Source organism: Anabrus simplex, chromosome 6, assembly GCF_040414725.1.
Source record: "Anabrus simplex isolate iqAnaSimp1 chromosome 6, ASM4041472v1, whole genome shotgun sequence".
NCBI lineage: Eukaryota > Metazoa > Arthropoda > Insecta > Orthoptera > Tettigoniidae > Anabrus > Anabrus simplex.
In genome coordinates this window covers 190536944-190549847 of record NC_090270.1, presented here as the reverse complement: position 1 = coordinate 190549847, position 12904 = coordinate 190536944, and the positions used below count along the sequence as shown (strand labels likewise).

The following is a 12904-nucleotide window of genomic DNA, read 5'->3' as shown; positions in this document are numbered from 1 at the left end:
AACAGATTGGGAAATTGGAGCTCATAAGGGAAATGCCACATCCTTTATGCTGAAACTTGTCTTGAAACTTTTATGATGTAACCAATGTGATACAAGAAGACCAGATGCAAATTATTAACTACCTGTTTCCTCTGTAAGGCCTTGAAATGAACCCCTGAATTGCTCTTGTAAGCAGTAGGGAAGCATTATCCACACAAGCTAGCAGTGGAGCGGCAAGCAGAAAACGGCCACAGCTCACCAGTGAAGCAGAGATGTCCAGTTGCACCACCGTTAGTATCTGAGAGCTTGAGACCCAGCTTTGATTTAGGGGCCGTGCAGTGGAAACAGCAACTAAATTTTTGCATGTGATCTTGTAGCAAATTGGTTATGTCATCAAAGTTTCATGATCGGCATGAAGTTTGTGATACTTAAATTGCCAGTACCGTAATCCTAGACTAATTGTATGCCTTCGTCTGAATCTCTTGACTGTACTAAGGACTAAGTTATATTTAGAGACCTGAGTTTTCAGTAATTTTTTAATTTTAATTTTACAGTTTGCTTTACGTCGCACCAATACGGATAGATCTTATGGTGACAATGGGATAGGAAAGGGCTAGGAGTGGGAAGGAAGTGACTGTGGTCTTCATTAATGTAAAGCCCCAGCATTTGCCTGGAGTGAAAATAGGAAACCACGGAAAATCATCTTCAGAGCTATTGACGCTGGAGTTCGAACCCACTATAACCTGAATGCAAGCTAATAGCTACATGACTCAAACCATGCAGCAACTTGCTTGGTTTTCAGTAAATAAACTCTTTAGGTAACATTGAATAAGAACTTAGAGGGAATGGTTTTTGTAGTGGTAAATGATGGTGATATTTCGTATTAGCATAATCAAATTTATAAAATTGACAGTGGTAGATCCTGTCACTCAATTTAGATGGTCATTGTTTCATCAGTGCCATGATGTGGCATTTTCAATGACAATGTTAGAACTGAAGTAGATACCGGACCAAAGAGGAACATATATAGCGGAAGGAAAGTGGGGCGTATCGTCGCCATAAGACCTATCTGTGTCGGTGCGACGTAAAGCAACTAGCAAAAGAAAAGTGGGGCAGGGGTGTCAGGTTCTGAGGAAATGCTAGGTTGAAAATGCTTCATCATACTGTAGCATTGGTGAAAGGCCTGACAATCATCATCATCATTTTCATTTCCCCTTGTCTTGTTCCTGCCAGGTCGGGGTATTGATGGCACTTCTCCACCGTTGCCTCTCCTTCCACCATGCCTCTTCAGTAATTGTATTCCAGTCCAGTCTTCTTTGTCTTATACTGTTCTTGACAGAGCCCATCCATCTTGCTCTGAGCCTCCCCTTTGCACTCTTTCCTTCTATCTTAGCCTCCAACACTTATTTTGGTAACCTTCCCTCATCCATCCCTATAACATGTCCAAACCATCTCAATGTATTCTCGATCCTATCACTCAGTTTTTCTACCCCTATCTCTTTTTTGACCTCAACATTTCTTACCTTGTCTTCCGTACCATACTCCTCAGGAACTTCCCTCACTGGCGTGAATTTTACTCTCATATCTTGCTGTTGAAGTCCAAGTCTCTGATGCATACATTAATATAGGGGTATAGTATATCTTGTACATTACCTCTCTACATTTCATAGAAACTCTGTTCCACACCAGGTTCCTTACATTCTGGTAGAACGTATTTCCCACTTGTACCCTTCTACTGATCTCCATATCCAACCTTGCATCTTGCATTATTTCACTTCCCAAATATTTGAAGTATTCAACAACCTCAAGATTTTGTCCCCTGATACTAACGATACTTTTCCTTCTATTTTTTCTCTTGCCATCACCGCTGTTTTGCTGTATTCAACACTGATTTTCATACCATATTTCTCAATATTGTCATTTTAAGCCTCTAGTTGGATGTGCACTTCTGTATTGTTAACTCCCCAGATCTGCAAACAACAGTATTTTCATATCCCCTCCTTATTTTGTCTTTGTTTCCTTTAGAATTTTATCCTTAACCATTATAAACATACTGTAAGTGGAAACAATTCACTTCCCTGTCTTAAGTCCGGTTTGGTTCCTAAACCAATCTGTTCTCCCCACTGGAACTCAACTGGACTGGAACAATTCTTATACATTGCTTTCACTCATTCCCTTAATTGCCTTCGACATCGTTTTCTTTCCAGGGTTTCCCACACCTTTTCTCTATTAACACTATTGTATGCCTTCTCTAGATCAAGGAATACCATCACCAGATCTATTCCATATTCCCACTGACAGTATACAGTATAAATAAATTGAAATGGTTCATGCTACAGGAAGCATTAGACAATGATATTAGTCAACAAATGAAGACTTTCAGAATTTATTGAAAACGAAGCATTCAAACTCAAAACTATTTACAAAGTAACTTTATTATTTACCATGATTCAACAGCTCTTAGGCAGGAGACAAAAATTCAATCTATCAAAGCAGATCATAGACAAGAAATGTTCCTTTACTTGTAATGATAATTTCAACTTAAGTTATAGTGTGTCCCTCTATTTTCTGCAACTAATTTGTACAAATATGGAATGCTAATAGACATTACACCATTCTAATACTTTTTTTTTTCACTCAAAACTTCCTCCAAAACATTAGTGTTGACAAGGAATTCTTGCTCTTACACCAGTTGCATTCTACAAGATGTCAAAAAACAGTGCATATTCAAGTGACTTCATGATAATGTTGCCCAACTCCATAGTGTAACCATTAGTGCAGGGCCTCTCAAACGCCCAAAATGTCACGCGTGCAAACTGAGGCGCAGAGGTCCTGTGCACAGTGCATCGGTCCCACTCGGCTTGGCTTGGACCAGCGCGGCGACTCTGCTAAGCTCAGCTCACCTCTGCTTGGATTTGGAGCGCTACGGAGCAAGTGAGACAGGCATAGAGAAAGAGCTTTTAAAAGAAAGTAAGGTGGGGTTTTTTTTTTTACCCAAGCGTAGGTGGTGTTTTAAAAATTTGTATTTCCCTGCCTGTGACAACGTGCACAGTGGAGAGGAGTTTCAGCACGCTTCGTAAGGTGAAGTACTGGTTTAGATCGACAATGACAAATGATCGACTTAGTGGGCTTTGCACCATGAAAGAGTAGCAGAGGACAAACAGAAGTTGATTAAACATGTTCTCACACAATTTTCTAGAGAAGCTTGTAGAAGAGTGCAACTTCTCTTACCCAATTCTGATGTTTAAGGACATACTATGTAACAAAAATTCATTTAAACAATTTTTTTCAGGTTTAAGAATGGTTTACGTCCATTTATATAAAAATAATAGATAATATTTGTCAAGTGAAAGACGTTTTGATTTAATGAATGAATGTGTGCTGGAAATCGTATTACAAAACAGCCTTCATATTTGTAATGCTGCTAAAGCAGTACAATTTTTTTGATTCATACTTTTTGCTTCTCATTTAAAATAGCCAGATCATTTCCCTAGTCAGTGCTTTTTACCACTGTCATGAAACTAAGTGTGCAAGGAAATAAAATGAACATTACAAAGTCTTTCACTTTGTACAAGTGTTTCATTATTCTAGCAAGAGCACTGCAAGGTATTCATTCATAATTGGCTGTGAAGAAGAGGAAAAATGTGGTGATTCACCGTAACGGTGAGTACAAACTAGATTTTTATTAAACGTTAATTTTAAGTAACTGACAAATTATGCCTTTGTGTGTGCTATTTGAATTATTAGCCAGGTTGAGTTAGGGATATTTCTACAGTTTAATTTAACATAGTGACTTAGGGTTATCTCAAAATATATCCAGTTGTTTAGAAAATTGGCTAACTGGGTTAACATAACCATTTTAATGAACTGCTTGATTTATTTCTAATTTTTTGGAAATACGACGTGATCATTTTATTGTTTGTGACCATTTTAAGAACTGAACATTTTGATAATGAATCACAGAAGAGGAAGAACAAACTTTTGTGCTCAAAATCTCTGGCCATAAAGTAACCAATGATTTCAGAGCAGCGAAGTGCTGCATTTAACAAAGCAAGTAAAGAATGCAACGAAAAATCATCATCTAGGTTTGTAATGAAACAAAATAATGTATCTTCTTTATAGCAGGAAAGTTGACCTGGAAAAGTGTTGATGTGCCCCTCTTCCCGGAAAAGATGCTGCGGATGCTCATAATCTAATGGTTGAATTAATGAAACAGGCGAAGCCACGGATACATGCTACTATTTCTATATTATGTCTTTATTCCAAAACTTTAACTAGAAACAGGGACAGTTAATGTAAACTGCTGATGAAGACCAGAATGTCTGATGCAGTGTTCAATGACTTTGTGTGAATCTAATTTCATTTTCACTGAAGAGCTACATTTTGTTTTTAATTGGAACTCAAAGATAAATCCATTGGTTGTAGTGATATTGTAGTTGGTAGGCCTACTTATTTACATTTTTAATGTTCTCAACCCTGTCTTGGAGAAAATTGTGAACTTCTTTTGGTAGGGATAATAGTACACAAATGATACATAAACGCTACACTGCATTATTATATTTAATATTCTTCATATATATTACAGGTTAAGATGTACATGATTTGTATACCTTGGTGGTAACTGTGTAAATAAATAAAAGAAACAATTAATTAATGAGCTAAAGATACATCAGTATTACTGAGGAACATACACCTATTAAAACTGATGAAACCAGCTTTGCATTAATAATGATCAGTGGGACTTCCAAGCTCATGCTCTGGCCACATACACTCGCAGCCTGCCTTCACTACCACGGTCTGAGGTTCCCAACAAGTAGAGTTGATGTGACGACGGGCGATGTGAAGTTCATGGTAGACCTGCACGCAGTGTAACAGTGGGAAGGCACACTGAAACGAAACACACACATTCCATTTTGAACTTGTTTGTATAAAGCAGTGCATGTAAAATGACATTTATGTATCAATGTCCAGGATTTTCAAAGTGAGAGACAAAGTCCATTCATCCAGCATTGCAGATACAGGGATGAGCAGCTCCACCAAATTTGTGTAGTAATGCATTTAATGTGTGCTGTAAATGCAAACAATGAAAATGCAATTTTTGAAGAAATTACACTTGGAAGGAAATTGATAACCCTCAGCAGTCGAATAAGTTTGGCTTAGACTACCATATTTACAGGTCAATAAGGGACATTCGTTTCCTTTTTTCAGAAGTGGTTTTGTAAGCACTGACTTACAACTAAAATATGTATGTATAAATCAATTAAGTAGACTTATTTTACTATGTGTTTAAAGTCAAAGAAAATTACCTTAACATTAACATACATAATATTACAAAAGTCAGTAATCGCCTGTGGATTCTGCAAACCTGCCATTTTTTTTTTTTTTTTTTGCAAGTTGCTTTAGGTCACACCAACACAGATAGGTCTTATGGCGACGATGAGACAGGAAAGGGCTAGGAACGGGAAAGAAGCGGCCGTGGCCTTAATTAAGGTACAGCCCCAGCATGTGCCTGGTGTGAAAATGGGGAAGCCACGGAAAATCATCTTCAGGGCTGCCGAAAGTGGGGTTCGAACCCACTATCTCCCGAATACTAGATACTGGTCCCACTGAAGCGACTGCAGCTATCGAGCTCAGTATCCTGCCATTTTTACAACTTTCCTGTACATTACTAAAAAATTTACGTTATTGATGCCCACCCTCGTGATGAAGCCGGAGAGCAGAAATTTGCTTGTTGGGGGCTGAGAAGAGATGGATATAGAACTGGGATTGAAGAAGAGAGAACTTATCCATGGTATCTGAAGATGGCAGTGTACGAAGATGTGGAAATTGCCTTCGTCCTTTTGTGTTTTCGTGTTTGCCCTTGTCTCCTCTTTCTGTTGCCACTTTTCCCACACTGACCTGCCATTATGTTCGTCTTATTGTGTGTTCCATTTCCTCTTCTTTTCTCTTTCTCTCTCTGTATGTATGTATATATATATATATATATATATATATATATATATTTATATACAGGAGTTAGACAAGGCTGTAATCTTTCACCTTTGCTGTTCATAGTTTACATGGATCATCTGCTGAAAGGTATAAATCAGCAGGGAGGGATTTAGTTAGGTGGAAATTTAGTAAGCAGTCTGGCCTATGCAGACAACTTGGTCTTAATGGCAGACCTTGAAAATAGGTGCAATAAGTATGGTATGAAAATTAGCCTTTCGAAGACTAAATTGATGTCAGTAGGTAAGAAATTCAACAGAATTGAATGTCAGATTGGTGATACAAAACTAGAACAGGTGGATTATTTCATGTATTTACATTGTGTTCTCCCAGGATGGTAATATAGTAAGTGAGATTGAATTGAGGTGCAGTAAAGCTAATGCAGTGAGCTTGCAGTTGCGATCAACAGTATTCTCTAAGAAGGAAGTGTGCTCCTAGACAATACTATCTTTACATCGGTCTGTTTTCAGACCAACTTTGCTTTATGGGAGCGAAAGCAGGCTGGACTCAGGATATCTTATTCATAAGTTAGAAGTAACAGACATGAAAGTAGCGAGAATGATTGCTGGCACAAACAGGTGGTAACAATGGCAGGAGGGTACTTGGAATGAGGAGATAAGGGCTAATTTAGGAATGAACTCAATGGACGAAGCTGTACGCATAAACCGGCTTTGGTGGTGGGGTCATGTGAGGCGAATGGAGGAGGATAGGTTACCTAGGAGAATAATGGACTCTGTTATGGAGGGTAAGAGAAGTAGAGGGAGACCAAGGCGACGGTGGTTAGGCTCAGTTTGTAACAATTTAGAGATAAGAGGTATAGAACTAAATGAGGCCACAGCCCTAGTTGCAAATAGAGGATTGTGGCAATGTTTAGTAAATTCACAGAGGCTTGCAGACTGAACGCTGAATGAATGAATGAATGTGAAATGATAATTCTTTTAAATGCAAACTTAGTTATAGCATGTAATTCAGGTTTTTTTAACATCCCATACAACGGTATAGTACGGAGCACAATATTTCCTCCTCATTTCTGGCAAGTTTAGTTGGCTAGTCATATTTCTCTACTCATATCTATTTTTTTTTTTTTCTGGAAAAGGTATAGCTTTATTGTTATATATTCTTAAGAGGACATTTTTGGATGTGCAGTATGTCTGTCGTTATGGAACCGTACTTGGTCCAGTGAGCGCTACAGAAACATGAAAGTTTTTCAGTCATCCTATGTTCCTGTTACAGAGTAGACTTCAGTTCAAAATTGTTTGTCAGTATTATCTCTTACCTTGCCATGAATGGTCAGAGTATCTACTTCCTGTGACTGGGATTTCTTGCAACTCAGTTCGTGGTAAAAACTTGGTCGATATTCATAGCTTCTATGTTGGAACTCTATCACAGTCTGTTCCAACTGGCAGAGAGGATGGAAATTCTGAAAAGTAGGATAAGAAAATCATTGTTAAAACATACAGGAAAGTAAGAAGTTAACTTGCATTTTTTGCTAAAAATTGAAAAGATGGACCTAAATATATTTATGTTTGCAAAACCAACATCCTTAAATGTACACATCCTAAGAGAAAAGCAGACTTATACAGAATATCAAACATATGAAAAACTTAAAAGATATTTCTGGTGAATACAGAAATTCTGTGAGAAAACCTGCTTTATTGGACTTACAGGAGGTTGTTATATATGTGCGTTTTTCGAGTGTTATTTAAATTTGAGAATTACTTGCATGTGTAGTCAGTCAGCATCAATGATGCACTTGTGTAATTTATATGGAAAAATGTAAGTAACTTAAGTATATTTCCAAAGAAAGAAATAATTTGACCATTAAAATAATTGCTACAAAATTGTTAAGGGAATATCTAAACACCCTATTGTACAAGAAGTAATAAGGTAATTCTACTGTACACCATAAATATAATGGATGGTAATGAAAGACTACCTGTTCAACAATGAACAGAAACCATCTACATTCTCTCACAAAATATTAGAGTATTTACCTGTTCAACAATGAACAGAAACCATCTACATTCTCTCACAAAATATTAGAGTATTTCTTATTTAGTGACTCCAAGGATATGAGAGACCTGTTCTCGTAAGTAGAGTTCTACATTAATGTGGATATCCACATATGTATCTGCAAAGTTAGTGTCTTGGCGGATACAAACTGTACAGCATTGTGGATAATTTCTAAATAATTATGTTTATTGATTTTCACTTAGGTATACTCAAGTTTATCTCGAGAAGTGAGTCTTTCATACATCTCATGCAGTTATTTTTGCTTGTGGTGAAGCGACTCTTGATATTGGTATGAGAGAATGGTGATATATAAAGTATCTGGAGTCCATAAAGCCATAAATCTGTCCCAAGCCTAACTGGTTCCTGCCCGCAATTAGTGAAAGGAAGGAACCAAGACTCCAAAAGAGAACCGCTCAATATTTCGGTAGTTGTCACAAGAGGAAATCCTTCGTAAACCTGGCACTGTAGGGAGATTGGTTCCAGGTATCAGGCCTATTGTATTATGTTTACAGATCATCCATTTCTATACCTTGGTTGTATTATAGTTAAATAGATGCAATATCCACAGATAATTCGCAGACACAACCTTGAGGTTACATCCAACACGGCTTCTGCCATCAGAGAACCTAGGACAGGCCTGTGCTAGTGGCCAATCTGTGTAAAAACCATACTTAACCACAGCCAGAAAGGTCAGAGGGATGGGGATAATTTGCACAGAATGGGAAGCCAATATACAACATTACAATATTTGCAATCGCTTACTCCATATTCAGGATGTTCACCTACAATACGTAAGTAAGTTATGTGAAGAACAAGTTATGGCACTCCACAGACTTGATGTACAAAAATAAAGTCTTCCCTCAAAGATTGACGGAAGAAAACTACATGAAAATGTGAGAAATCGATCTTTTCAGTCATGGTGCCAGTTGTCACACAAAGGAAAGGGAGTAGTGTTATATTCAGACTGCCCGAAAGCAAACTCCTGGATGACTTATAAATCACCTCTGTCCTCTTCTGAATACATAAATGCAGTGAAGATGTCGTGTAGCCTCACTGCAGTCAGGTCAGTTCCCAGTAGTCATCCAACACAACCCGTTGCCGCCAGAATGGTTGCAGTGAGACAGAAACCCTTGGACATGTGCTGGGATTCTTGGGAGCACTGAGCTAATGCACAACCATTGCCACCACCGTGTAAGGACATCAATTGCTCAAGGCTTGACACAGCGTGGATGGGAGGTGCACGAGGAGGTTCACTGCGTCTCTACCGATGACTCTAATCGGAGAGCTGACATCATAGCCATCAACAGAGAGGACATTAAAGCAATTGTCTTAGATCCCACCATTCGCTTTGAAAGAGACCTAAATCAGGCTCGGGATGTGGACCTAGAAAAGCAAGCTATTTATGTTCCGTGCTTGCCTCACCTGTTAATAAAGTATAAATTACTAGCTGATCGGTGGATTGTCAGAGGCCTGCTATTTGGAGCAAGAGGTACCTTCTCTAGTCAGACATCAACCTTCTTACAAAATTTGAAAGTTCCATTCTGTGAAATAGAAGAAATAACAGATACTGAGGGACTCTCTACAAATCATTCTCTTCCATCTATACCTGAGAACGTGATTAACATTTGTCCCCCACTAACCCTGGAAAAAAGAATATAACAGCATTAAAGACTAAATTTTCACTTTTTATATATTTAAACTCCATTGATATTGTAACTGTATTCCAGATCTGAATGGTCACCCTCATTGGAGGACGGATGATTTATTTCTTTAATAAATCTCTCTCTCTCTCTCTCTCTCTCAAATAGACTAAAAGTTTCTAGGTGCACACACACACACACACACACACACAATTGTCACATAATTTAGAACTTTCTCACCAAAATAAACCACATTCTACTGTCACACATCATTGATTCAGAAAGACTGTATCATTCACCATCACTCCAAAGACGCCAGTTTCACTTGTTGAAATAATTTCAATAAATTGATAAACATGATCTGACAGTCCAAAAGCCTACTTTAGTGAAAAACAACTGTTTTGTTCTTTCTATAACTCTCTCATCACTGTTCATTTCTTTGAAAGCTCACTGCCAAAATACTCATACCTGAATTAACAGACTGTAAAAATGAAGTTTGGTTGACAGATGTCCAGGCATATACTTCACCTAGAATGGAACTCTATTATTATCTGTGTTTTAATGAAATGAAATGTAAAATTAATTTTAAAAGTTTGAAAATTACATTTCAGTTAAAGGATCATGATCAATTTCACCCTCAAACCATTCATTACCTATCACTGAAAAGTAAAATGATCCCTAGTATAAATTCCCAGTACATTATGCAATTCTGAAATCATACTGCATATATCATGATCCTTTAACTGACCGGGCGAGTTGGCCGTGCGCGGCTGTGAGCTTGCATCTGGGAGATAGTAGGTTCGAATCCCACTATCGGCAGCCCTGAAGATGGTTTTCCGTGGTTTCCCATTTTCACACCAGGCAAATGCTGGGGCTGTACCTTAATTAAGGCCACGGCCACTTCCTTCCAACTCCTAGGCCTTTCCTATCCCATCGTCGCCATAAGACGTATCTGTGTCGGTGCAACGTAAAGCCCCTAGCAAAAAAAAATCCTTTAACTGAAATCTAATTTTCAAACTTTTAAAATTTATTTTACATTTAATTTCAATTGTTAGGCTTAACTTATGAAATTTTTCTTAAATATGTCCTACAGTTTTCTTGTTACAGGAAGCCAGACAGGCAGATATTATTCACGATCATAACAATTTAATTTGTATATACTAAATGCATTGAATATCATACCTAGTTCAACACTCTATAGGTGGAGGATTCCCACTCTTTGAAGACTGAATGTAGAGGGTAATGAAAAACAGAAGAGCCTTCAGAGGTGGGGAAATTATACATCCCCTAGATCTAGCAGTCATAAAAGTAACAGAACTGTAAAAAGTAAAGAGTTGACTCTACAGAAGATGTAATAAAAATAACTTGATCCTTTAAGCAGTAGAAATAACTTAACAGACAACAGGGAAAATGATTTGGTAGCAGAACATAAGGAGAATCATGGTCTAGAGGAGGTACAATGCATGACTGTTCTTCTACCTGCTGGTGAAGTTGCACATGTGGACTTGGTCCTGTTTTACGGCTGGTTGCCCTTCCTGAAACCAACCCTGCGTGCTGTGTGGAGGGATGTATTTATTATTGTTTCCTGTGGTAGTTGGTATTGCATATTAAGAGGTGTGTGTTAAGAAAAACACTAACGCCCAGTCTCCGAGGCAGAGAAATCAACAACATGTGGTAAAAATCCTTGGACCAGCTGGGATTTGAACCCAGGACTCTCTGAACTGAACGCCCGGATGCTGATCCTTCAAACAAGCAGCCAGACAGAATAAAGAGTATGAGGTCACAAAACAGATTAAAGCTGCAGAGGAATCATGGACTGTGTGCAAGTTGACCAGATAATTGCTAATATTCAACTTTAAAATCAGCAAAATGTTAATTTTAAGAGGAACTTGACACGATACAGTATCATCAAATCCTCTTTCGATGATAATGGACGAGAGTGTCAAAATAAGTATCTGAGTTAAATACAAGTTTAGGCAATTGCAGATTTATATTTCTCTCGCTGCATACTTACATCCTTGTTGACTGTTACTGTTGAAGAGGGCTGAAGTTGACGTCGTCCAAAGGAATTGAGCATTTCACGTGTCATGTTGAGATCTCTAGTGAAGTACCGTCTCTCTGTGGGCACTCTGTAAGTTTCAACAGGCTTCTCGAAACGGATAGAGTTACGTGGTTCATCTTCCTGTAAACATTAAAGAAAAATGGAAATCAGTAGGTGACATTGGGATTTGAAGACATACTGGAATGTTACTGCCTTGGCAACATGCGACAGTTCATTTTCCATGAAAATCAAGTTTTACTCCATTTTATGAGATTGTCAGTGACCTAGGAGCTATTTCTTGCAATGATTATTTCCATGGCGTTCTTTTCTAAATATTAGTTTACCGACTCTACCATTTCATAATCCAAGAAAATGAAAATATACAGTACCAGGCCATTGAAGTTCTTATTCTTTTAATTTTTGGCAGGTGGATATTGTATATATGAAAAAAATAATATATTCATGCAAAGGCGAAAGAAGTTTTAAAATACTTTAATTTTCAAAATTGCTTCCAGACTAAGCTCATCACAGTTATGTTGCCATCTTCACGAGTTAATTCCTTACTCTTCATGTTTGTTGTAGATGCCTCCCATTCGGGAACCAGGAATTGGCATATGGTACGGGTTGAAATACATGCAGAGGAGGCCCAAATACCTTGATGAATATCAGTGTTCTTACAGTTTTCATTTGTAGAGAAGCTCTTATTGGAGGGATAATCAGGTTTATATGGGAAAAGCCACATTGACATTCAGCAGTAGAAGTGGGAATGCTGCCTATAGTTTTTACTAACTAAACAGTTCAAATAAATTAGAGGAACATGTTTTGTAATGTCTGGTTGTGAACGTTAATTTGGTAGATGGGGTTCCAATGGTTGTACAGCAAACCTTGAGACCTTAGCTACTCAGGGTATGTCAAATCGAAGTTATACTCCATCTGTAGGCATAGTCATGCATTAAACTGTCAGGTGACCCCTCAAAACAAAGTGAATAGTGGTGCGTCCGTGTGTCGTTGTGAGGTTCACAGACTACTGCGGTCATTTGAGTACGTTGTACGTCAACCAGCACATCCCACGAGACATCTTAACGAGGTTCAAGTCACAAGGGCCGTCACTTTGATCCAGGAAGGATGGACTTTTTGTCGTGTTGCTGTGGATCTCAATGTCTCTTCGTCAATTATTCAACACTTGTCGAATCACTACAATGAGACAGGCCAGTTCACAAGGAGGGTTGGACAAGGTCATGGA

At 38.1% G+C, this 12904-nt stretch overlaps 1 protein-coding gene across 2 annotated transcripts in view; it reads right to left on the bottom strand.

Moving 5' to 3' along the window:
• Positions 1-4529: 4529 nt before the first annotated feature.
• LOC136876292 (uncharacterized) overlaps positions 4530-12904 on the bottom strand; it is a 241331-nt gene continuing 232956 nt past the window's right edge. For both annotated transcript variants that reach the window (XM_067150117.2, XM_067150118.2), the window contains exons 4-6: positions 11635-11802; positions 7244-7387; positions 4530-4866 (exon numbers count right to left, since the gene is read on the bottom strand). In XM_067150117.2, coding sequence (XP_067006218.2) covers positions 4702-4866; positions 7244-7387; positions 11635-11802 — 477 coding nt within the window. In that variant the 3' untranslated portion in view covers positions 4530-4701. The remainder of the gene's footprint in view (positions 4867-7243; positions 7388-11634; positions 11803-12904) is intronic.